The 27,408-nt window shown below is 42.5% G+C and overlaps 1 protein-coding gene across 8 annotated transcripts in view; it reads right to left on the bottom strand.

Annotated features, from left to right (window-relative positions):
- The window catches only part of fbrsl1 (fibrosin-like 1), a 360,629-nt gene that overhangs the window by 18,124 nt on the left and 315,097 nt on the right, over nt 1–27,408 (bottom strand). For all 8 annotated transcript variants that reach the window (XM_032577744.1, XM_032577749.1, XM_032577745.1 and 5 more), the window contains 2 exons: nt 3,575–3,995; nt 1,924–2,183 (listed from right to left, as the gene is read on the bottom strand). In XM_032577744.1, the coding sequence (XP_032433635.1) occupies nt 1,924–2,183; nt 3,575–3,995 (681 nt within the window). The remainder of the gene's footprint in view (nt 1–1,923; nt 2,184–3,574; nt 3,996–27,408) is intronic.

Genomic DNA, 27,408 nt, shown 5'->3' with positions numbered 1-27,408 from the left:
TACTTCATCAACTTCCACATATTATTTTCAAAATAGATTTATTTTCCTGTCCCCCCTGTGAGGACTGTGGGAAACCAATTAAACTCGCTAAACACCAGAGAGAATAATGAAAGCAATGTTTCCCAACACAAGGTTAACCAAAAGCAAAGTGTCCTCCAGATAAACACCAGCGGCTATGAGTAGGACCTTGTACCCTGAAGAAATGGCCTCTTTAGATAAACTCACTGATGGGAGAGATAAACAGTGAGTTCTGGTAGATTTTAGCTACTTAAAAAAATCCACACAAATCATTTGAGAAGTGGAAATTTTTAAAAAAATAATAATAAACAAGTACTTACCAGAGGAGTCCACAATACATTACTTTGTTTTCAGCCCAATAAAACATACTTATTGATTGTCGGCTGAACGTCCTGCTCTTCCGTAGTGTAATACAGGGAGGTTTAGGGAAAATGAACATGAAATCTTCTCTATGCTAAGCGGCTATTGAAAAATTTGAACTTTTTTTAAAACTAAAAGTAACATTAGGACACCACATCTGCAGCGCCTTGCAATTTTATTAATATAGCTACGACTATAAATTCCACTCATTTCATAACCACAAACTTCAAGGTATTTTATGAGGGCTTAGCACAATACTGGGGAAGGAAAACAAAGTTGTAACTTATTTCTTTTTAACAAATGAAGATTTTAATAGTATTCAACCCCTTTTGAGTCAATACTTTTAACAACTTTTCAGAATAACTTCAGCTGTTGGGTTACAGTCGTATATTCTCGATTGGATTTAGGCCAGAACTTTGACTAAATTGTTGTGACACATAAATATAGCTACTTTTTAAAACTTTATGCATAGAAAAATTATATTTGGAATCCATAAAGAGTCGTATATAAATAAATTAGTTTATAAACCCACAAACTATCTTATAGCGCTTAAAAGGGCAATATTATGTTTTCCAGCCACATAGTGCCATTTTAAAGCATGATCGAGTAACTATGTTACCTTCAGTTGTTGTAAAAATGCTATATATACCAAAAATGACTTAAAAGAAATTTGACTTCGTTATTTATTTAATTGGGCCTCTGTCTCTTTAAGAAATTTCTGCTCTCTCCAACATTCCGCCTACAGGAAGTCATCACAGCATTGCTCCTCTATTAACCATTTAACGTTTTTACCAGTGTTGCACGAAAGAAGTAGCTCCTGTACAACATACAGTATATTTTGTGTAATAAGTATGTTCGTGAAAGAGAGGTGTTAATTAGAAACTTAGATACGAATAAAAGTAAATTAGACATAAGGGAATTGCTTCAGAGATCATCTGGGGATTTAGTTTTTAGTAGTATGTTTAGTTTTTTTTAAGAAGACCGGGCGTTTTGGGGAGATTGTAGTAGTGAAGGCATCTGATTCATACTCCAATCCGGAAGGTGGCCGTAATGCACTAAAAGGTTGTTTGCCAACTGCCATAAAAAAGAGAAGAAGAAGAAGAAGAAGAAGCTCCTATGAAGAGCTCAGCAAATGTGCAGGTGTTTGCTAATTATTGCTATCTAGTCTGAAGGAGCTGAGTGGGGAAGTCAGCTAAAGGATTTCTCAAAAATGCTCGGAAGAATCAAGGTAACACTCCAGCTATGTTTTTGATTAGGAACCAACACTATAACATGATGTAAAGCTCAAACAAGAACATTTTACATAATACTGCCCCTTTAAGAAAAGCTACATGTATCTTGCCATTCCATTCCCACCCAGTTATTTGTTACTTTGTGTCACATAAAGTACCAATAAAATAAAGTGAAGCTTGTGGTTGTAATCTGAGAGAATGCGAAATAAAAGTTATGGGACAAACGAAAATTTTTTGGCTGCAATTACGTAAGTTTGACAGATGAGAAGTAGCATTGAAGCTAGCACCAAGCATGTGAGGTGTGTGGCTTTACCTGGGTAGGGGGTGCCAGCGGGGTGTCCAGGCACCACTAAACTGTTGGTCGGTAAGGTCGGCGGTGGCGGCAGTGTGGCTGGGGTTGCAAACATGGCCGAATGGCGATGGGCTGGACTCCGTAGGGAGGAATAGTGCGAGGTAGAGAGGTTTGCTATGGACAGAGGCAAGGCAGGGGCTGAGGACGGGAGCCCGCTGAGGTGGTGGTGAGGGGACGGGGGCAAGTGCTGCTTGGTGAGACCCAGCGGACTGCTGCTGTGGCTGGAGAGTCAACAGGAAAGGTAATGATTATTTACAGCAGTAGCAAACACAGTCTTCAGCCTGAATGCATTTCTCAATGAGTAGCGGAGAAATTTCCTAAAAAGCTTCAATTTTCAGAAAGACTTCTAATTGCTTAATCTGGCCGCAGCGGGGGGCGGTGCTCCGAATGGACAGGGTGCAACAGGAAGCAGTGAACTCGGCAGTAAAACTCAATAGCAAAACAGCAAATCGCCCAGCTGCTTTTGACATCTCCTGAGGTGGAGCAGAGCGCACGAGAGAAATCAGTAATTGTATAATTTAGAAGTGTCTCTTTGTTAATTTTGTTACCAACATAAGTAGTACATTACATTTTGAAAGGTAAACATAAAATTTAGTGGCTCAACAAATTTCAGGTTGCCATCTTAATCTGTTCACTGGAATGGAGAAGACATTTTTAAAAGGTTTTACTTACTGAATTTGTTATTTGCATGTTGCTTGTTACTGATTAGTTAATTGTTAAACATAATTATTGAATTGACTGACAACATTTTGAATGTTAAGTCATTCTAACCTTGTTTGCATAACTTTTGTTTGCTTTTAACAAGACTAATTACTCATTGTCCAGGGACAACAGATGAAGAATAGCCTTTTGGCTAATTCTGGCACATTTACTAAAATGTTAATTATTGTGCATTGTCCCTACCAAATAAATTAAATTAAAGTAAAGTTCAGACTCTCAACATCAGAAAAAGATGAGCAGGGGTATGAAACCACAGAAGGGAAGGAGTAAGTGTCTGTTTTCTGTCAAAAATATCTATTTATGTTCATGCTAGGCTACAAAAAGTGCTCCAAGTATAATTTGAAGTATTTCAAGTGACAGTATTTGAAGTTATTTTTGAAAATATGAAATTGCAGGATTTTTTTTCTAAATTAAATGTCCATCCAATTGGACCTCAGGAGTTTGGCTACATTATTCAACTCTTAATTATTTAGTGCAACCATGCAAAGAAAAACGTATCTTTAGGCATCGTAAGGCTAAATTGTAGTTTCAAAATTATTTTGCATTTTGTCTTTTTCATGATTGAATATAAACTCTAATACTGTAAGGAAATGGAGATACAGTACATCTGACCTCGGCTGCTTGGATTTAAGAAATAAGGCAAGTGGGAACAAATTGAGAATTAGAGCAAGACCAGATTTTGAGACCAGAAAAAATATCAGGTCTGAAGGGGTTAAAAGTTATGATCTGCCCACCGTCTATGTACAGCATGCATGTTTATGAGTGTTCTTGTGCAGGTTTGTGAGTTTGTCATAAACCTGCAGTGTTTCCACTCTAAATTCTCACCGAGAGTCCCACTTTTTTTTATTTTTATGGTTGTACCACCAAAGGCGACGACAACTCTTTAAATTACCTGATGTCGTGGAGGCTGTTGTACTGCAGAGGGTGGTGCACCTGGTGGCTGATCACCGGCCGGGCGTGGTGAGGCGGGGGCGGGAGCACGCGGGGCTCCGGGTGTGAGTGCGGGTGAGGGAGGTGAGGCGGGGCGTGGGGCGGGGCCTTCAGCAGGGGCGGGGTCGGGACAGGGGGCGGAGGCTGCTGCTCCTTCTTAACGCTGAGGGGCGGCGGGGTGAGAAGGCGCAAGCCCCGAGGCTCAGGGGGGGCTGCCGCCGCTGCGAGCGCCGGGGAGCCCGTCGGTGCCGAAGCCGGGGTGGGGCTGGGCACGGGCGGTGCAAAGGGCACCTCAGTGTTGCTCTGTTCCTGGCTGCGCTGGAGTCCTGACACTTTGGCGGAGCCACAAGTCTTGGACACGGAGCTCTCATTCGCTGGCACACCTGAGGAAGAAATGACCAAAAATAATCAACATCAACATTCAAATTGAACTCAAATGATTTTAAGTCAAGTTTATTTGAAAAGCACATTTCAGCAACAAGGCAGTTCATCTTGCTTTACACCATGAAAATATAAAGTCACTAATTATGAAACAAGCAATAAATGCTACATTTTGTCAAACACCACCATCAAGCAAACACACATCAAATATGTGGATCAATGTTCCAGTTGTTATTCATCAAAGGCAACTCTAAACAGCCGAATGTTTTTAGCCTCGATTTGTATATTCAACAGCTTGCAGCGAAATGAGTAAAGAATTCTCATCACAATAAACTTTCAGCTCCCCTTGCTATCTTCTGCAGGACCCTCTTGTCTGCCATATTGCAACTATACACTCACCGGTCTCTTTATCAGGTCAGATTGTTCCTTTACTTGGTAACACAGATGAGAAATCAGCCAATCACACGGCATCAACCAAATCTCTTACGGTAAAAACAAAAGAATTAAGAAGTGAACTTTGAACATGGTATACCAGACAGGTCGATTCATAATCATCTCTCAAAGAGAACGTGTCCAGAGAGCAGCAGTTGTGTGGATGAAAGAAAAAAAACTTTTCAGAACTCAAGGAAGGATGGGTGTACTGTTCTAGAGGTGACAGGAAGGTATCAGCTGCTACCGTACCTTAGTTACATACAGCAAGGTGATGCATCGTGTCACAAAGCTCAAATCAAATCAGAGTAGTGTCTGTGGAATGTGGTCAAACTGGATATCTGCATCATGGACGTGCAGCCAAGAAGTCTGGAGAAGCTGCGTGATGGTATCTGTCATTACTGGCTAAATGTTCCTGGTACTTCTGAAAGCAAAACGGGAATCCAACACGTTTAATACAGTGGCAGGTGAGTGTACAAGTTTTAACTGAGCAGAAAAATTAACCTGCATTATTAAAAGATTCCAATAGTCACAAAAGAGTTCTCCAGCTGTGCGTAGCTAAAGAAATTATAGCTAATCAATGGGTCTCCATGATGGAGTAAAAAGGACGCCCCTCTCCTCCTTCCCAGCATCGCTCCAGTGTCCTCTGAGCAAGGTTCCCCTTGTTTCCTCTCCCTAGGTTCCATTAAGTGTTTAATCAGGTCATTTTCATGCTTGACTATAATCAGATGATCCAATTTCTTCCTGCGATCAAGTCAGTATGAATAAATCACAGCTAATTAAAGTTAAATGTCAGCGCCCATTCAGGGCTTTGCTGAGCACACAATCTGGCATGAAATAATTATGTTTCAATTGTGCTGTAAAGAGAGATGATGGCCTCTCTGTCACTGAGTCACTACGTCCTGGCTCTCTTGTTCAGTCTGCAGATATCTTTGAAAGCACAGGAAACCCAACGGACTCGGCCAAACTCTCTTCATTAGGGGTCTTTTTTAACACGGCAGATGCTGTTGTCACCAACATTCCCCCTAAATTACTTTTGGTACTCTTGTTTCTTAAAGTTAATGGCTATAATTAAGTGTTTTTGTGGCAGGTACATTAGGGGTGCATTCACATTAGCTCTGTTTATTCAGTTTTAATCGAACTCTAGTTCATTTGCCTAGAAAGTCCGGTTTGTTTGGGGAGGAGTGAGTGCGCAATTAAACTCTGATGTGGACTTAAAAAGCAAACTCTGGTCCGCCTAAAAACCTTGTTCTCAGTTCGGTTCAAGTGAGTTCTGGCGCGGTTCGAATGCGTATGTGAATGCCAAGCAGGCTGGAGACTGCTCCAAAAGCAGGAAGCGGACTATAGCGCAGAGCATTCTGGGTAAATACAACCAAAACAAACTTGTATGTCTGGTGCTAGAAGGAGAAATTGCTTGTGGTCTTTTGCCAAGGACAAAAAAAAAATCCTATGGCTCCTCAAATCTGACGCCACTCAAATTTTAGTTCACATTTCAAGAAGAAAGAAGTTGTGCTCACTGGCTGTGTTTCAATTGACCATATAATTGCGCAATTTGACATTTCAAAAATAAATTTGCTTAATGCCAATTACAAAAAAACTCTAGACTTTCTATAAGATATCTTGCCACTAGGACGGGTTGGTTTTATGGCCGTATCGAAATTGGTTTATTTAGCAAAACTGCAATAAAAACACTTTTTTGGCATCACATAAAATGCACATCTACAATTGGATGTTACTACTGGTGCAAAACACACTGACGAAGATGACAGGAAGCAGTGGGAAAGTCATGGCGCGACATGGTTTTTAAATGACATCATGTAGACAAAAATTACGCAATTGTGATTTTAATTGTGTTTCATATTTAATAGAAACAACGTAATAGCAGAATGTTTTTTTTTTCCAAAATTAGCGAAATATTGACATAGTTTTGCAGACATTTGTAAAGGAAGCACAATTATTTTGTCATTCCCTTCATTCCCTTCATTGGTTCGAGGTGCAGAGCGACAGGCGAGGGGCTAAACAGGTTTCTCAATGGATTCGGTTCGTTTGCCAGAGTGCAGTGTGAAAACAAAACGCAGCAGCTTAAAATGCAACAAATGTTGCAACTCTGGTCCTCAATCGAACGAAGTCTATCGGACTACCAGGTGTGGAAACACCTATAATGTGTCAAAAATAATCAGCATCCTAATGCATTTATCACAAAGTCCAAAAGGACTAGAATGCTGGACGTTTCTTCTGTTTTATTAAGAGAGACTGTCTGCTTCCCCTACAGTCAAATGAAAAGCAGAACGGACCTCTAGGAGTTTGATGAAATGGCGACGTTACTTCTCAAGCTCTAGAGCTAATCAAAGCTGCGGCTGGTAGGGTTCACGCTAAGCACGGGGAGATCACATGCGCCGAGACATCAAAGACAGAAGGTATTCACATATGCATGTCGACAATGGAAGAGAAAGAGACAGTCCAATGATGAGAACAGTCTTTTTAATCTACAACTAAGATGCAGCGGTACTTCAGTCAAAGCCTTACTCGTGTTTCAATTAAAAAAGCTCCATGGGCATTCCTGGCGGTTTTAAAAAAAAGAAAAGAGAGAAAAAGAGGAAGAAGGAAAAAAAAAAGAAAAGCCAAGAGCTGGGAGCTGCTGTCAAGCCAGTAAAACTCGACATGGAGCAGACTAATGGAATATCCAGTCCCCATTAACAGGCTGCTTAATCTTTCAAGGATCCTAACACCCATAAAAAGGCCAATAAAAAGGCAGGGCAGAGCTTTTATTTTTTTTATTTGTTGAGCTCCCCCCGCCCTTCGTCCCTGCATTTATTAGTGAACTGGGCCTAGCTAAGATGTCACGATTTTCAAATGAATTCTGGAGTCCAGGCGTATATAGACCTCCCGATTTATAGAGGTTTGGGACTTGGATTAAACTGTCAGCCTGTTTTTTTTTTTTTGATGCAAGCAAGCAAGAAGCAAAAAAGCAAAAAAAAAAAAAAAGAAAAGGAAAAAGGAAGACTCGAGGCAACGACAGAGAGACAAGCATCCACACACAAACCACAAATATCCAGTCGAAATGTCGCCGCCGGGTGATGTTGCCTTGGCAACTGGTTTTCTTCTCAGACACAATGCGAGGCGAACGATCCTGAAAAATGTCTCGGTACAACCGCCATGAGATGGAAGGGGGCTTCTCATATTAATGCCGCTGCGGCAGGGCCACAGCGAGCGCCAGGTTATCTTAATGATGATGCTAATGGGCTCTAATGGAGGCTGGGAGGTATCGGCGCAGACCCCTCATTAAAATCGCTGCAAAAAGCTCGCGCACACGGACATATGAATACAACAAATGACAGACACTGGTGTTTTCACTCTTGGCACAGGCAGACGCAAACAAATTAAGCCCATACATCTTCATTTTATCAGAGCACATCAAAAAGCAAAAAAGGAGACAATTGTCCGAACAAAGCAAAACAATGGATCACTGAAATTGTCTATGTGGTTCTGAATGGATGATGGCATCAACAGGGTTTTTTGGTGTCTGACAGTCTGAGTACAGATGTGTGTAATTGCTACTACAACAACAGAGAGAATTAAACTACACTTACTTTTTAAAATTTAATTTAATACCATCTTTCTTCTTTCAGGCTGCTATTTCTGTATATCAACCCATCCTGTTTCTTCAAAAACTGGCACTGGTTGATGGCTGCCAGGTCAGAAACTACAAATCTGATGTTTTTCCACAACAATAAGGACAAAATACATAATGCTACCAGTTTGTGCTGAGTGTAACAACACTCTTCAGTGTGGGTGTTGTAGCTGGGGGAAGGAGTGCATCATTGAGGAATGTAAAAAAAATACAGCTAACAATACCAGAAAAGCTGCAACAAGCTTCCAGGAAACTGTAACTTTCACAAGACGTGCCACACGCTCACACGGAAGTCCTATTTTTCAATTTTCCTATCAGAAAAACAATAAAACCCTCTGAAGTTGGAATGAGGACGGGAAAAGACGGAGCTCCTGAAACAACACCAAATTTAGTATCCAACATGGCTGCCAGGCATATTTAATCAAATAAAGGGAGCTGAGATAAGATAGTTTTTTTTTGGATTTGTGATGGACTGTGTCTTTCCAAAACCAGCAGCACACAAAGGGCTGTTAAATATCCAGAATATTCTTTTTGCATTTTAATGCATAAAGTGGAGAGAAACACAATATTATTGTCATGGTGCTAGCATCGTAAAAACTATTCCTGCTAGAACTCAAATACTTTGGAACTCCGGTGTGATGCTCAACATTGGAGTTCATGTTATAAATATGTTGACAATTTATTTAATGTCTCACTATTAAGATAATAATTACATTTACACACTTATACACTTGTTAGAGCTAACCACTAATAGCTCTGCTCATGCTAATCCCTAGGGGGGTTATATGTATCTTAAATCTTCAGTCTGTATAATGATGACTAGTGAAAAATTAATAAATCACCTGCTCTCTTTCACAAACTGTAAAGTGTGTGAAAGAGAGCTTTTTGGGATGCAGGTGTTAGTTATTTCTACATAAGTTTGCAGGAAAAGATTGAATATAGATATGATGCATAGAACCGAGATTATTTTACAGTATTTTTATATTTTCAATGAAGCACTGATACGCAGTAACTCTGTGCTTTTTTGAAGAATAACTGATTGTTTTAACCAGAAAGATTTTATCATTAAAACAGTTAAATTTTCAATTCATCCATAAAGTAGAAAAACGTATTGCATTAATAATTACTGTAGATGTTTTGAAGACGAATTAGAATCAGGTAAAGGCAGGAGCTTTAAAAACACACACACACACACAAAAATCAAACGGAAACTTGCCACAAACTCTCACATCTTAACTCAGGATTCACCCACTTTCAGCTTTTTTTTTTTTTTTCTTGTCTGGACATAAAACAAGCGCTGCTTTCAATCTCCTGCTGAGAAAACAGTAGGAGATCCACAGGAAGTCCTGTGTAACAAATGCCTTACGAGTGTGTGTATGAAAAAAAAAATGGTGTCGAAAAATCCTGCCTGCAGACCTGAGCAGATGGTGTTAGTGAGTCAGGCAGGTTGGAGGGCAGCCCAGTGGTGGGGCAGAGGGGGCCGGGGGCAGATCCCCCTCTCCTGTTAGCTGGGTTAGCACACTGGGGATGGAGGGGGGCAGGGACTTTCCCAAGGGGGTGTTGGCAGGTCTGCTTACCAGCTGACATCTCATCCCAGTATTGATTTTTTTTTATTGTTGCACCCGTGGCTCTCTCATTGAGGGGAGGTTGGATAGAGACTTGCAGTGGGGGCACGTGCCTTGGTGTACAGTGCTACGACTCTGCATGTTGGGAAGGGGGGCAGAGAGGGGCCGAGGTGGCAGATGGACAACAAGCTGCAGAGATTTGCTGGTTATGACTGATGTGTCCAAAGGGGGGATCCGGGGTGAAGAAAGCGTCGCTGCACAGCTGTTCTCGCCTTCGCCATCCTTCACATTTGACCCCGTTTGTCCCTGTGGAACATCTGGAGAGCCAGCGCCGATCTGATCCTATAGGGGACTTTGCGCCAGATGGTCCAGCATGGTACGGTCTGAAACGGTTTGACTCTGAGCTGTACAAGGATGGGTTAATTACGATCATCTAGAGGAAGCACTGCTTCACCTTTTGACTCGGGAATCAAAAGCAAAAAGTACAGTGGAGCTTTGTTGTGAAATCCCAAAGAGTTGCGGTCAAAAGTTGCCATGATAAATTTTCCTGGGCGATAAATTATTGCAATTAACAATGATATTGTCATTTTGAGACCATTTGCAACTAACATAATAATAATAATGGCTTACTAATGCATGTATGCACTCAAAGAAAAACATTTTTTTTCTAAGAAACATTTCACACTGGAACTGGGAAACATTTTAAATATCCAAAATAATCAAACAAAATCATTAAAACAACAATAATTAAAATTGATTATTAAGTTTCAGTAACCAAAATTGAATGTCGGAAAAAGTAATCACCTTCAGCTTAGACAGGGAAAACAGGCAAAAGTGGCAGGTAGCCAAAGTAACAACTGAAATGTTTCTCAAAATAAGTTTTCAACGACATTAAAGAGAAGCGTCTCTTTAACGATGGTTGTCCAATGGAAACTATGGAACACAAATCAAAAACAATATATATTGTGATAGGCATGTGATCAAAATATGAATGCATAATATATCCATCCATCCATCCATCCATCCATCTTCTTCCGCTTATCCGAGGTCGGGTCGCGGGGGCAGCAGCCTCAGAAGGGAGGCCCAGACTTCCCTCTCCCCAGCCACCTCCTCCAGCTCCTCCGGGGGACATAATATAATACATTATATAATATAATGCATAATATGCATAATATATCTGATGGAAAACTCAATCATTTCACCAAAGTTCAATCCAGAACCGCAAAGCATTCTGGGGGATGTACATAGAAGAATGGCTTCATCCATTCAATCTTTCATGGCCAGCTAAGCAAGATTAGTGGCATCAACTAACTCTCTCACTCTCTGGTTACATAGCAACAACCTGTTGAGTAACTTGCGCAACAGCAGTTTCAGGTTTCGCCACAACAGCAGCATAAAGTGAAAACTGTGGGGAAAACAGGAAACTTCCCCAGTTTGGCAATATTTCAGATATGTAAAGCAAAAACTCTAATATGCAATTATCAATATCGACTGATGTGAAACGCTTAAATCGTGATCCGTTTATCAGCCATATCATCCAGCCCTAATCACGCTCATTTTTATTCACCACGAGATTAATTGATTTACTGTGGCAGGCTTAGAGACAACCGCTTGAGAGAACGTTCGGCTCCCAGCTAAAACCCTCAGTAAGCTAATGCCGCGCATGCAAATCGCAGCGTCACATAAATTACCTGCTCACTGCTAACACCAGGGCCAGGCGCACACAACAACCAGGAAAACAGAACCTGTATGCAAAAAACCTCTTTAAGATTAGATACGAGAATATGCAAATTCTCCCCCTGCCGGGGGGACGCTGTGGTATAAAAGAAGCTTAAGGCGGCTGGGTGTTCTCATTTCCTAAGCAAACACTGTGGTTCACTCCCTTCACGGCTTTGCCAAAGCATAAACAGTTGGGGCACTGACAAATGACATGAACAGAGGTATTTAAATAAAGCAACATATCTGCGTAAAGATGTCGGAGGATGCATGAGGTGTGTGGGGATGTGGCTGATCTTGATCCGACTCCCACCGGTTTTGGGTGACAACATATTCCCCGGCTCTTGACAGTCGGGCTCGCGACGATTTGGTTTTTGTTCCTCTCTGAGACGAGCAGCCTGCTCAGAGCCAAAGCTTAGCTCACGAGCGAGCAACTGTGGAAGATGGCTGGAGCAGAACCTGGCAGCACTGTGCAAACCACAGGCTTGCCAATCAACACTCCATGGCCATGAGGTATTCAGTCATCAAAAAATAAAAAAAAATTAGGCAGGGTGATTTCAAATAAATGATTTCGCATGAGAGGAACAGAAGGGCTGAGCTGTGTTGAATCATTGCGCCAATAATAAAATCACAGGAGATATTCACACCGGCCTGCTTCCCCCCCCCATCACGCTATGTAATCTGCTTCTAGCATCTCCAAGCTGGTGAAGAGGGGAGCCAAGGCGATGTTTTCGCAAATCACTCAGAGATGTTAAACGGGGGGAGTGGGCAAAAGCGAGAAGCCGGCCAAGACAGCTGAAGAGTGGGGACAGCTGGCACGTTTCAATTATTCCTCTCCGTCTCCGTGCTTCGGCTCACAAAAGGAGTTGATGGCACAAGAATGAGGATGGGTGTTAAGCTGCAACACGTTTACAGTAGACGCTCAGGCATAAATCAAGGAGCCTAATGTTCGTTTCAGAGAGCTGGCAGCTCAAGCTGCGGGATGATGAAGTTTTTTCGCTGTGCAGATCGGATCCCGGCTCAAACCCGGGCCATATGGCGCGAGGCGCATATGCCAGTCACTCCTTGTGGCACATATGCTATTGTTGTAGAAGGGAGGCAACTTGCAGGAAGCGTAGCTTTAAATTGGTGAGAGAAAAGTGAGAGAGGGAGAACGGCTGAGAACAAGCTTTTAAAGAAGGCACATGGAGGGGAGGGTGTATTATGTAAGATTGACTCTTTTGAGTTTTTTTTTTATCATGCTATAATGTTATTCTCTCGTCAAAAACACGCCTGGAGTGTTGCTTTGACTGACTCACACAGGTCAGAGAAATCCTTGAATCTCCCATGGCAACCATTCAGCGGTGCCCAAACACTTGCTCTGTCGACAAAACTCTAAACAAAGATCTTCCTCGGAGCTGCAGTCTCCATCCAAGTTTATGCTTCACAAAACACCCCTCTTCCACTCCCACAGACTAGCGGCAGCAGCAGTTAAACACCTGCTGGAACTGCGAGTCTGCTGCATAATGGAGAAACATTGTTGTGTTGGAGTGTCAAAAACAGTAGGAGCTTCTTAAAGCGACAGAGGCCCAATGTCAAATTACAAAGTCAAATTTCTTTTTAGGTTGCATTTGGTATATGCAGCATTTTTATAACAACTGAAGTTAAAATAGTTTCTTGCTTGTGCTATAAAATGGCACTATATGCCTGGAAAATAGATAATACTGCCCCATTTAAAGTCAGGACTTAAGATGCCTCATCCATACCCGTCAAGTTTTGGACTTCAGAATACTGGAAATGTCGCCATCCGGTGCTACTGTGTACAACCGTGAGAGCGGCCGGCACAATATGGGACATTTACGGAAAAACAGCAATACAGGAGCAAGGCGGGAAAGGGGGGTAAAAAAAAGGATAGTTCCCCGGCCAAAACGGTAGACTTGACAGGTATGGCCTCATCACCATCTCAAAGCGTCTTCTGAAAGGACAGCGGGTTCCAGCAAACTTGTGGCAATTATTTGTGTTACTTTGATGTGTAGCTCACATTGGAAAGGTTATGCTGAAGAAGGTGAAATAAGTAAGAACTAGACTGATGGAGGCATCAGACAACACTAATGCATTTCTGCCTTCAGAATAAGAAGCACCCCACATGTGTAAGACTGTAGGTCAACCTTAACCCTAACCCCAAGCCTTCTGCATTGCCAGCTTCATGTTTGAAAACTCACATGTGGGACATGACTGGCTTGATTAGTGACTCATGAATCACCAGCTCAGAGAGGGGTTTCCCCTTTATGATGAAACGGCTCTGAAAAAGAAGCTTCTGCCTCTTTGGGTCCTTTTATGTCATACACAGTCCAGTGGAGCTCCCAAACTGCAGTTAAACCGCCATTAACCTCTGACAGTAACGCGTTGCAGACAAACAAGACGCCTCCACTCGCACACATCCTTCCTGGAGTATCCACGAGAGCCCACCCTCTGTCTCCCCACCCCACAGCAGAGCTCTGGAACAGCCATCAGTCACAGCTTCTTATGACCGCCGCTGGGTCGTCTGAGGTCAGTGCTGCTGGGTTCCACCAAATAAAAAGGGCGGACATCTTGGGACTTCCCAGAGAAAAGCTCGCGTCTAATGGCCCTTCCGACATCAGCCCACCCTGCCGGCCTGGAATTTGACCCCTTTTTGCCGTCGGCGACCCCTAACCAGAACCGGTGACCCTTTGTGCTCCGAGGCCGCCGCGGACAGAACACCAACACGAAGGAAAACAGAGGGGAGTTTGCAGACGATTTCCGCATTGAAAAGAAGATCCTCCAGGAGTTATTTGTGCAATGCTTGCAGGCACTAGCCTTATCATTTCATTAATTAGCATGACATGCCTGCCTGATGGACTTGAACGCCGCTGCAGCAGCTGTCTCAATTGATTACAGCGGCAGCCGTGGCGCCACAATTATCGAGGTGACTGGAGACACCGCCTGCCACTTCTAATAAAGGACTTAACTCCTGCTTCCCACATCACAGCGCAGCGGTGGGAGGACGGCGGCAGCCTCCCCGCGTCTCCCGTACCTTTAAGACCTTTTCAGCGTCTCTCCACGGGCTTCTGTGAAGCTCAGTGTGGGCCGCAGATCTTGAGCAGCGTGTCAGCTTTGCTTAAGCTTGCAGAACGCCTCAACAGTATCAGCTTGGTGCCCCACAGGAAAGCATCCTCCATTAGCCCACCAGCTGGCTCGCAATCCGAAGAGAGAGAGCAAGAAAGGGAGCTAGAAATAAAAGGGTGATAGCGGGGTGGAGTTTAACAAACACAAAGACAGGGCCGCTTTCACCGGGAAGCTTCAAGTCTGAGCAGGGATGCAGGGCGGGAGCGTTCGACGGCGCAAACAGAGACACAGCTTTCCACCCTCGTTTCATGTATAAACACGCGAGAAGCCCACATGCCTCTAAGTGGATATAATATTATCTTTCAGTGCCGTACTGATTACTTCTCAATGGGATGGAAATGGTTGGGTGAAAATCCTTCAACAAATCTTAAGTGGCGTGGCAGTGGGCTGAAAGAGCCTGTGTGTTTTTCTTTTCCTCCCTCCTCCTCCTCCATCTCAATTTTCACTATCCAGAGCTCAAAGCAACAATTGGAAGCTGACAGCTCCCAACCGTTCACCATACCTCACTGACTGTTTTGACATTTGCAGCCGTCAAAGCTAAGTGCAACGAGACGGAGGGGCCGGGGGAGTGGACAAACATCTCCACCACCAACATATCGCATTTCGTCAAGTGTTTTTGCAGCGACTTAAAGTGTTGTCTGAGATGTGCTCCCGCTATTTCATGATCTAAAACAAATGAACTAAGCTAAAGGTACTGATGTACCTGCCAGGTGGGGGTACAGGTGGTAATAATCCCATCATCAACGTGTGCCTGAGAGCTACATCACCCGTCAGCCGCTACATTTCTTTTTTTGTCGCGTTTCCGCGTCGAAGCACGTTGTTATTATAAGACAGGGCTTCTGGTCTTCGCTACGTTGATAGAAGATTGCGTCCACTTTTCTAATCTTTCAAGACTCCATCAGTGCAGCAGGCCTTTAATTGTACATTACATCATGCCTCAGGCTTTTCAGACTGTGTGCGCCTTCTGAATAAAACCGCATAATCAGTTACAGTAGGATAAAGTCAAGCCAAGATTACTTATGCACCACTTAAAAAACAGCAAGTGCAGGCTGAATGGATGTAGAGGCAAAAAACAGAAATAAATAGAATAAAATACATTCAAACAGAATGAAATAACCACTTAGGCACTTAAATGATTTTAAAGGAACTGTAACGTGAATAGGCAGCAAAGGCTGATGATAAAACGGGAGTAAAATGCTCCTGCAGAGAATTAAAAACTGTGCAGCAGTAATTCTCACAAGCTGACGACAAGAGGTAGAATAACTAGCTACCAATGATTCATTTTACCCAGCCGTTCTCAACAATCCTTAGCTGTAATAAGGACATGGATTTCTGTATTAACTCCATCTTTTGACAGGATATTTTATTATTTTAGCCAGTTGTCTCAGATGAAAAAAAAGCTACTTTCACAACAATATCCAGTGTCTATTTTAAAACCAAAGTTCATTACAGTAGGTAAGTGCATTGCAACATGTACAAAAAAAATGAATAACTAGCATGCCCTCAACCTAACTCTTGATTATTTCTAAATGATCCTCAATTGAAAATAAATGTTCATGTGACAGAAATGATCTGTAACATCTTAGCAGACTACTTCTCAAACGCTAGAGTCCCACTGTGTCTCAGGACATTTCAACACAAGTTTCACATATCAGTAAGGAGAAAGTGAAAACATTAGTGCAGAATGTGCCTAATAATGCAAACAAGGATCCTGCAGCAGAACTGCTTCTGGGCTTTAATTAGGCTTCCAGCAGCTGCTGATGACGAGACCAGATCTACCATCATTTCCCCTTCATGTCAAAATTATTTATGAACTACAAGTTGCTTTTTTTTTCTCCCATCAGAGCTCAGCGTACTTGAAAGGGAAGTTTTTTAGGAACTGTTGCTAAAGTCTGTGTTTTTTTCTTTTCTTTTGGGGGAAGGTTGGGCGAGGGGTGTTGAAAACTAACATCTCAGAGCTGATGACACACTTAAGAGGACTGCAGTGAAGCAGTTTGAAAAACAGAACTTAGAAAACACACGCCAACGCCTTTCGTCTCCCAGCTGCAGTTAACCTCAGCACTGCAGGAAGGGTGACAAGTGGAGGTATCGGATTTGCAAACGTGCTGTCCTTCACTGACACTCATTCATCATTCTAAATGAGAGACAGAGAGGCTGAAAAAAGTAGTAAAGTGACCCAGACATGGGTGGGAGGATTGCAGAGGAATAAGGAGAGGGCTGGCTAAAGATTTGTGTTAAATAAACTATTGGAGACAAGGCCTGACCCGTGTGGCTGCTCCTACCACACACACACAGAGGTCTCTGACGTAAACTGAGTCTGGTTTTCTCAAGGCACGATGGACAGGGGACATTAACAACAGCCTTCACATCTGCAGAGCTGCCACATTTCACTATCGCGTTCCAAGCGCTGCAAGAGAAGAAAAGATTTGTTTGGAGTGTGAAAGCTGCATGACAGTTTGGGGAAATGTGTGAATGTGAGTATGCGTGTAAGGACAGAGGGGGTGTGTGCGGTGTACACTGACCATAATTGGACTCTGTAACGATACAAATCGCTAGCAAGATGAAACAGACTACACCGGGGAGGGGAAAAAAAAAAGAAAGAAAAAGCAAACAACAAGAGCCCTCCTCCTCCCCCTGTTCCAAAAAAAGTGACAAACAAGCCTGGGTGGCACAAAAGAAAAATCAAACAGTCTAAAGTAAACACAATTTCTCTGTACGGCTCAAAACACTTCAGACTGCAAGGGGTGATGACAATGCTAAAGTAGTTAGAGGGAATTTAAAATCAGTCCAATGTGTTCGACTGTTTCCACAAAGAGAGACAGAGACTCTGACCCTCATCAAACCGTGGAGATTTTACGGCCCCTTCCCTCCTTTTAGCAGCCAGTTCTTACATTAAAGCGAGCAGCTCGGAGCCAAGTGTTGGGAGTGTCACACTTGAGAGAGGGTTTTAAGCACTATACAGTAGCAAGACCCAGATGGCTCATCGCGCCTGAAAAACATGTCCGCTGTAGCCGAGCTACACAGGCACCTGCTGCCAGGATTGGGTGCTGCTAATACAGCACATAAGATGCCCCGAGCACTTTAGCACTTGCCCCGGACATAACGGCTGACGGGTCAATAAATGTATCATTAGCGCTAGCAATAGCTGCTCATTGATTTCTGTTTTTTCTTAATCTCAAAATGTGGCAATTTGTCACGGTGTTGCACTAACTTAAAAAACAAGAAAGTGTATAAAATTTTAGAAGGGAAACTGAAAGTTAGGTATATACTTTTAGCAAAAGCGAGATGGTCAAAATGAAGTCAGAGGAAGCACAGAGATGCAAGGAGCTATTTAAAAGGAAACCTTACTTTCTTAGACAGGCGCTTCATTCAGAGCGAGAGAGAGGATGGAACATGCAGGAAATGCTGGCAGCCCTTTGGAAATCTCAGAATTACTGTAGGGGTCTGTGTTCTCTACTTAATGGCCTACATTCATCATTGCTGTTTTATAATGCTAGCGCTGCTAACTAGTGTAGCCTGGTAAAAAAACAGCTCCTTATTCTACACCTTACTTTGTCTAAAGGGTCTGGACCCTCAGCTATTGAGAAATGGTTGCTTCATGGACTCTGTTGAAGTTTTAAGTGACTGGATCTGATTTGTACAAATTGCTAACATTTGTAAAGCATGTAATGTCGCAGTTCAATCAAGTTTATCCGAAATTGCGTGCACTGTAAAGAACCCTGTGGAGAGTAAGGTCACCATATCAGCAATAAAATGTCTTATACATTCCTCTTGGTCCAACTTGAATTACTCAATATTAGTACGTGTGTCCAACACAGACTGAATGCTTTCGTTCACTTCCTCTGCTCCCATTACCAAAGTACAACCCTATACAGGCAGACTACATTTCTAAAACGTAACAGAAAATCAATGCCATCGTTCATAACTCCTCCTTCTGTTTGCTGATTGGCCCGGTTGAAATTTACCTCAATGGGATAAATCCAGGTCAAGAGATGTGAATAGAGATGAGAATCGAGTCAAATTGCACAGAAAAGCATTGGCTAACTATGTAAGCCAACATGTACAAGTTAGCTTGTATATCTAACACAAGCTAACTATGCTTGCACAGTTTGTTTTTAAATAGCTTTTATAGGACCTATAAAAGCTAACCATACAAGTTAGCTTATATGGTTAGCAGGCTAACTGTACAAGCTTCCTAACAATACAAGTTAGATATTGCTTAGCTACTGCTATAGCTTGTTTGTATATAGAAAAGTTATATACAAAGCTTGTCCTTTATACATATTTACAATCTTGTGGCCATTAATGTAGGACATATACAAGCTAACTACTTGTATAGGACATTAGACACTAAAGCTGTTTTAAAATGATAAGTCAATAATCCTTATGTTTTATTTTAAAAAGCAACTGCTCTCTCACACTGCAGTGTGATATTGCCTTGCCTCCTAATATAAATAATCAGTGCCCAGTCATGACAGGAAGGTTTGGTGGAAAAAAAACTATTTACATCCCATCTTTACATCTTCTTTAATTCATGTTTAAGACAAACACCTGAATAGTAAGGCTGAAGCTTTCAAAAAACAGAGATTAGAAACAGACCTTTCTGATTACTGCACATTAAAATTCTAAATCTTTATAAATTCATTTATAAATATACAAATATTTCAGTATTCATTCTGAATATTACATTTCACTGTTAGATCAGTCAGAACAAGCTGGTGTGAGCAAACTTCAACAATAGTTTTCAACAACCCTAGCCTGCTTCTGACTGTTGTTTGTGCTCTGAACACTTTTTTCTTCTTCTCTCGCTGGTCTGTGTGACATTGGAACAATCTCGTTCCAAAGCAAACAGCAGTGAGATCCCAGTCCTGCTGCTCACCCCTCAACACAGCAGCTTCAATCTAGCAGCCGCAGAGGCTGGAGCCAGGGCTCTGTTGAATGAGGTATTACAGTCAGTCAAAGGCCATTAGGGGCCCCAGCACCAGGGCCCAGGGCAGGGAGTTCGCTAGTAGCCAAAAACAACAGCCAAACAGATGACCGCTTCAATATTGGAGAAGACCACAGTGTGCATGTTCTGTTTCCTAACCACCGCTGATACGGCCAAAATTACAGACCTCTGTGTCTGGATGAATTATTCCCTTTGTTCTGAGCACTGGCAGGATTAATGGCGCTCACTCCAGGTGAAACACTTAACCCAACACAAGCCCTTTCTTAGAATTGTGTCAGATTACGCCTTTCACCATGTGTTTGAGATGGATAGCCGGTCTCCAAAGTGAAACTTTTCAAAGCCGCTCATTTGTCAAACCTGCGGTAATATCGTGGGATGAGACATACTGAACTATGACCTGGAGGATATGATCACGCATGCCGTACTCTTCAACTGAGAGTTTGATGAATCTGTTTTCCTTGGGACTGTGTTTACGAAGATGGTCTCCTTCCTGCCGCGGAAACTCCGGCGCATTCTTCTGATGTTTGGATGTCCTCGTCTGTCATGGAATTCAAAGCATTTCATACCCGCTCTGTTCCTGGCGACGTCTTTTCAGTCTTTTATAAGCCTCTCTAAACTGCTTCCCTAAATGTCCAATCCATTACGAGCACGCTTGTAATATCCATCTAGGCTGACGACTGTCCCCCAGCCAACATTTGTCCATTATCCAAGCACTGTGTTTGGCTACAATCACCTACCATCTGGCTTTGTCAATGAGCGTTGCGGCTTCATCTGCAAACAACATTGGCTGTGAACCTCTCGACATAAATGAGCTTAAAACGCACAGAGCAAGGAGCTGGGATCTTCAAACAAATCCAGGGCGGGGAAGAAAAACAGTCTTGCTGGCAGACAGACTAAAGCTGGGAATAAAAGATTAAAAGCGTGAAAAACCTGCAAGTGATCACAGGCGTCACACTTTACATTTCAGGCCTGACAGCAGTGATAAGATGCCGGTTGTGTATTCTCATAAGTAAACAATGAGAAAGCCTTCCACAATGTAGCTGGCTGTGTTTTCATTGGAGGAGGAAGAGGATTAAGATTAGACAGAAGATGTGGTGAAAGCTGCTGTTCTCCAGTGTTAGCCGTTATTTTATTTTCTTCCCTCATAAGAAAAAAAAAACAAACAACAAAACAAAACACAGACCTAGATTTTATTTTACCAAATGCCTGTTATGCGGTGAGATGATAATGCAAGCTGGTTCATGAACTACAGCAGCTGGTACTGCTTGAGGGGCTACGCACTTATAAAGGCAGAGCTTTTTCTTTTTTCGAAACTAGAGAAAATGAAGATAGTTTGTAAAATGTTGCCCATTTCATGCAGTGCGTGACAAATGGTGTAGCATTCAAAGCGTTGAACTGCTTCAAGATGTAACTTTTAACGTGATGTCACAATGTTTTTTTGATTTGTTTCTATATCTAAAGATCTACTGGACATCTAGAAATTACTCTTTAAAGCTGTAGAGATGACCCGCTAATTATAAATCAGTAACTAAGTTGAGCAACTTTCATCTGGTAATGTGGTTCTTCATCAGTGCAGACAGAACAACTGCACAATGTGGCATGAGAATATGCCATCCTCCCTTGGCTCATGGTGGCTGTTTATTTATTTATTTCAAAAGGGACAATGCAAGTCACATAATATGTCAGTTAGCCATAAAGGCTAGTTTTCATCTGTAGTCCCTAAGGATACAGTCAATAGATACAATTAATATCAACACTCACCTGTTGTAGGCTTAAGGAGGCCTACAACATTTGAATAGCATTTTGAGTAAGTAGCACTAAGCAGTAAATTCAGTAGCAGCAACGCACATTTGTGTATACAGTGTCTCAGAGTTGTGAAATTAAAACCCTTGACAAAACCAAACATTCAGCCAAGCCGAGTGATCAAATTGAACACGCTACAGCATCAGATCCAAGAAAAGGCGGTGTTGGACCATTCTTTACCAAAAACAACATATGTTTCTACTAAGCATCAGTGTAACGATAGTGGAAGTGCTGGAGAATCGAGGAACAATAATGGCAAAAATGGAAAAGATAAAGTGCAAACTCTTAATTTGAAGGGACGTGCTTGAAAAGTGAGCAAAAACATGATCCGATTCACTCTGTAAACTCGCGCCCTCCAAAAGGCTGGTCGCGACCCCGACAATCTGTTCCAAAAGTCCCTCGCAGCCTCTAGTGATCGTGTAATTGCTCTCTCTTCGCGGCTAAAGCTGAATCCATAGTCGGTCAATGATTACACAGCCACACGACGAGCCCCGGACACGCAGCACTTTTGACGCGACTCCCGCTTTCTGCCACAGCAGCTGCCAGGCACGCCGCTGACTGACAGAAGCCGAGCGTCCCGACTCGTAACGACGAACACCCGCGAGAGAGGGGGAGAGGAACGCATTGATCATCAAACGGGCCTCTGGTTTCAACAATGAAACTCAATCAGCAGCGAACAAATGTTCTAAAGGGAGTAAGTTAATATTTGATGCACCCTAGGCTCTTTGCACATACCAAGCATGTTTCTAATGGACACAATAATGCACTAAAGGAGCCGAGGAGTGGCACTGGGGAATAGTGTGGAAGATCAGCAGTGATTTTACAAGCCAGATAATAGCGGCGCATCGAAAAGCCGAACAAGCCTTTGAAAACAGGCGGCGTGTAAAAGCCTTGACATCACTGTCTGAATCTTACCAAACAAACACAATTCTCTGTAGTCGGCTTTTTTTTTTTTTAGGATGCCAGGCCACAGGCTGCCTTCATCCCCCTTAACCGTCTGCCACACTACATAAATACTACAAGACAAGACCATTTTAATTTTAAAAGCTATAAATATTGAGGAACAATGAAAATTATTTATTGGACAACAGAATGTCACAAGACAGAAGAGAATTTATGTGGGCTGGAGCCGTTTGTGTCCCTCCTCTCCTCCTCCTTTTGTTGCGCACGCTGAACGATGGGCATCTGCAGTAAGAGCTGGGAGTCCTGTAATTGCTTTTTCTGTCCCTGAAGCGGACCTTCCTGCTTTAAATCAAAAAAGCCAATCTCTGTCAGTAATGGCTCAATTAATAATTAAACACGTGTCTTATCTCAGCTGAGCTCCCCCCCCTATTTATTTTCATCTCTCCGACGAGATGGCTGCACAAACAGCATTAGCGCTATCAATAAATGGGAGCTTAATATCGGGCTTTTTCTTCAAAAAACGAATCCCTGTGCTCACAAGCGGTCTTGTGGCTGTGATCAGTAATATACTAAAGATTAACGGAGAAGAAGTTATGCTTTTGTTCACCGAATCCCTCCTGAATATTTATCTAACCAAACCTTTTGCCCTCTGTAGCAATTCTGTATCCTTTTAATGTTGTATTTCTTTAATTCTTATCATTCTACATCAAAGAATGATGAGAAATTCTCCTTATAGAAACTGGATGAGTTTACTCTAACGGTAAATAAAACTAATTTCCTGGATTGGTCTAACTACAAGACTGAGTGGTGGAGGTTGGTACGACAGGTGAAGGACTTCAGGTTTGTCATTTTCAGCGACACTGAGAAAGAACGAAGGCTGCGTTTTCTACAGAGGAATGTTGGTTGTTCACTCAGGCTGCTACAACACAGAGTTTCCACAGGTGTGGGTCGTTTTGATCCCTACCTATTTTGTACTTTTGCAGTTTTGCTAGGGCCACCTGCCACAGGATGTTAATATTTGTATTAGGGAAAAAAATCTGTCCAGATTTTCTTAATCTTGGGAGATTACGAGAAACCAATCTTCTCTACTTTCCCAAAGGTCTGAAAATCAGCCGCTGTCCCATTGTGCTCTGCCGTGAGAGAGTACTGACTGACTGGTAACGTCCGCAAGTTCAATGTTAACAATAGTCACCCCACTGGTGCCAACTGAGCGACTTTTCAGGCAAAACTAATCGGTACTGGTGAGAATCGGAATCGGCAGGTCAGGCTTTTGGAACATTCTGAATTTGCAAATGTTGGCAGCCTTTTGGAAATCTTAAGATTTAAGGTAAAATGCGTCTTCTACCGAAGACTAACATGAACTAATGTTTACACTTTGTGAAACAGACCTAACAACACTCATTTCTATTATAAGACTCTTAAGAAAGTTAATTTTAATACATCACTTTGCTTCAACTGAGCAAAACCCAGTTTTACAACTACTCTCTTGCACTCAGCGGAATGGTGCTTCTGCTTTGATATATATATAACGAGTCTTTAAAGTAGAAAGGCCAAAAAACATTTTTGTTCCTCTGAATTATAATTTTCAAACAGGAATTTGAGGCAGCTAAAATCGGTATTGGTAGGTCAAAGCTCTAAAAGACCTGAAATCATACATTGGCCACAAATCTCAAATCAGTGTCACTTTGTTTGGTAGCTTATCTTTCATAAAGCAAAATTAGGTCCAACATACATTGACATCATATATTGAAATCTGCAGTCTTGTGGAGAGGTAGTTGAACAAAGTATTGGTCTTACAAACTATTTTCTGTCCAACATAAACTCAGTTGACTTTCATCAGGTTTTTATTTCACACCTGTGATGCTAATCAAGCTGCGTGGAGCCCTGTATGTTTTTCCAGTGTCACATCCAATCTCCAGCTACAGGGCGTGCCTAAAAGCCAGCCACCCTCTCCTGGCTACCAGCACTCAATCCTGACTTAGCGGAGTCGAGAAGCTGATTAGTCGGTCAGAGGGCCAGCCTACATTCATTATTTAATAGGCGAGAGGCTACGAGCGGCAGAGCCGGCCACAGAGGTTAGTGATACATTATGCTGACCCGGCCAGAGGAGAGCCGCTCAGCCGAATACAAACATGTTCTCCCCGTCTGGCGCTATATGTCTGGGCTGCTCCTCAGTCCCCCTCCCTGTATCCCTGACCTTACCGTACCCTCGGCAATCACCATCCTTCCTCCCTTCTCTGCCGCTCAGGTGATGCTGCGATTCGTTTTAACGCGGGCTTCCCACAGCCGAGTGCGACCTCTGCACCGCCGGCCCCGGTCAGAGTAATAGCAGAGGAGGGGACCCCGGTCCTTTTATTGACATGCAGCAAACAGCGGCGGTGGAACAAAGGCCACTCAGAACCCATTGAGAGAAAAGGCCTACAGACAGGGTGGTTGTTTAGCGATTCGACACAGGGACCCTAGATTGTCTAGCACATCATGAGAGCTTAGGGAGCGAGCCATGAACCGATGGGGGGATGGAGGTACAGTGGAAGCGGGCTGACAGTGGAGGAGAGGAGGGGTTTTTATCATAAAGAAAACCATTTGGACACAAAATAATTTGGATATCTGTGCAAGAAATGGTCCAAATAATAATAATGAAAAAAAAACAAAAAACTATACAGGCAGAAACTAAATCCTTAAGCTACAGTGCTGGTAATGTGTTTACATATAAACAAGAGTTAGGGGATTAGCCCTAAATCCACCGCCAAGCTAAATGGTTTTATGCACTTTTTTTTTTTTACCCCCCAGTTTGTTTACTTCGATGTCAATTAGGCTAATTTGTTCGACATCCCCAAATGAGCCACAAGATCCTGAGCGAGTGAACTTTGAAGTCATGTCTTTTAAAAGCTGCGATTTCCCCCAACGCCGCGGTAACCTCGACTTCACCTCCTATCTGGCCTCCGAGAAACACTAACGGTGTCAGACGCGAACGGCGGCAGATGTGTGCGCTCTCTTTTCCCTCTGCCTCCGACTCCGCACACTCTCCTCTTTCTTTTGTTCCACTGGCCTAATCCAGTATGTGTGGGCCGGTAAGTTTAATGGAAACAATTTATTAAGTCCGGCTTAAAATGCCATCTGCAGCTAAGCCTCCCAAAGCCGCTAAGCTCCTAGTTTCGCCCCGGAGCTTGCTGTGTTCACGCTTACTGTAATGCTCTGTTTAAAATGAGCACAACGGGTCAAAATTAATCAGGATTACAAGGGCACAAATCCACTTCAGAAATGGGTTTTCTACCAATCTTACCCCCCTCCCCTCCCCGCCCCTCCTTTGCTATCCCAAGATGCCTTGGGATTTCTGGTTGGGAAGCACACCGTGTTGGCTTACCCGTCAGGCGAAGACGATAGATGCTCAGAGAGTACAACAGGCCTGGCGAAAGGCGGTTTTAAGACCCACCCATGCAACATTCAACATCATCAGTGCAGATTCCTAAGAGTTCCTCTCAGATATTTCGAGCTGCTGACAGCTGGGTGATAACTCCCTGCTACTTGGAAAGGCCTGGCATTGTGAAATGTCATGTAAAAGTGTTTATCTGTGCTCCGTGGAGGAGCCCTGTGCATGTTCGGCAGCTACTTTTAGCTCTTTATTCGCCTTCGAGCAAGTGACAACGCTAAACTCTGACCTTCGATTCAATAACAGCAGCTCGCGGTGAAGCGTAAAAGTCTTTGCAGCATCTTTACTTAAACACGCCATCCTCCAGCAAATCGATAATCTGCAGGAGGTTTAAGGCAGGAAGTAAACAAAAACCAATAACTGTTAGATAATGCTTGCCCTCTGATGCACCTTCCTACATCGTAACCACCAACACACAGACACTCAACTGAACTCGCACTAGCTCTTGGGTAAAAGCGTCCACAGAGAATTGCACAGTGCCATTCCTGATACTATTACGCTGTGCTATCATCAGGTTGTCAAAAGAGCAGCAGTGGAGAGATGATAAAAATGAAACATGAGAGAGAGAAAGCAAGGGAGTCCCGTTTCATCAGCAACCACAGACACTAATATCTCTGAGTTTTTGATTATTAACTAGTAGGGGTGCAACGATTTTCGGTGTAGATTTTCTTAATTTTGGGAGATCAGCCGATTTTTACATGTGAAGCCGATCTTATCCACCGATCTTATCTAGCTTGGCAAAGCTCTAAGAATCAACCACTGTCCTCTTTTGCTCTCCGGAGAGAAAGGTTTGACTGACAGACCGGCTCACCAAGTTATGTCTACTCGTTTACAATTAATAATAGTGATCCACTGTTGCCAACTCAACAACTTTCTTACTATATTGAGCAACATTTCAGACAAAAAAAAATTGGTATTGGCCAAAATCGTAATCGGCAGGTTAAGCTTTTTAAAAGGTCTTTAATCGGCGACCTGCCAGACAAATGCAATCGGTGCACCTCTATTAACTAGTAGCTATGCCTGTTTTCAACTGTTGTGTGGATTTTGAGAAGAATGTCACAAAAATGGAGAAAAAAGTACATTAACTTTGTTTCCATCTAATGGTTTCGAGTGAATCGAGCCTAATTTTGTCAAATTTTTATGCTATGCACGGCTGTAATAAACAGGAAGTAGAGTTTGAAAGCTAGCATGGACCACATATCTCAGAAAAATGGAGAGAAATTTTCAGGAATGTGTCGCTATCAGGAAAGTTGTAAATGTTTGATCATGTCAGAGACGTTAGAGAAAGGACAGGAAAGAATCGACTGATCAGTCATGTCAGGTAAATGTTCGGAAAACGTGTTTCCATCTTCCCTGTAGAGCATTAACTCTTTTTTGGAAAAGCCAAAAAACACCTGAAGTGAGCGCAATAACGATTGTTGCTAAATTCAGTAAGTTATTTCCAATTTCATAGATTCCACCAACACTCTCCTAACACGATTCTTCGAAACGCGCATCAAAAAACGTTGATGGAGTCACAATTATTGTGTCAAGGATAGATTACTAAGATACACTGAATTTCATTCTTTTTCTGCAAGTAATTCATTAATAGTTAATAGTACATTTTCCTATTTAAAACTGTACTGTTTGTAATAAGTAAAAACTGTTTAAAAAATGAATTTTAATAGGAACATGGAGCTAATAATAGTGATAGTTCCTATAATAGTAAGTCTACTACTGGTTTCAATTTTTATGTAACATTTTTTTTCTTAATCATTAGAATCACATACCAGCCCGAATCTATTGTGGGCAATCAGGACATCAGCTGAAAAAAAGCAACATAAAAACAAAACAAACACCTATCAAGTGAATCACACAAGCATAT

The sequence above is a fragment of the Xiphophorus hellerii genome, chromosome 12 (assembly GCF_003331165.1).
Source record: "Xiphophorus hellerii strain 12219 chromosome 12, Xiphophorus_hellerii-4.1, whole genome shotgun sequence".
Taxonomy (NCBI): domain Eukaryota; kingdom Metazoa; phylum Chordata; class Actinopteri; order Cyprinodontiformes; family Poeciliidae; genus Xiphophorus; species Xiphophorus hellerii.
Note: the sequence above shows the minus strand (reverse complement) of the source record. Positions and strands in the feature narration are given on the sequence as shown.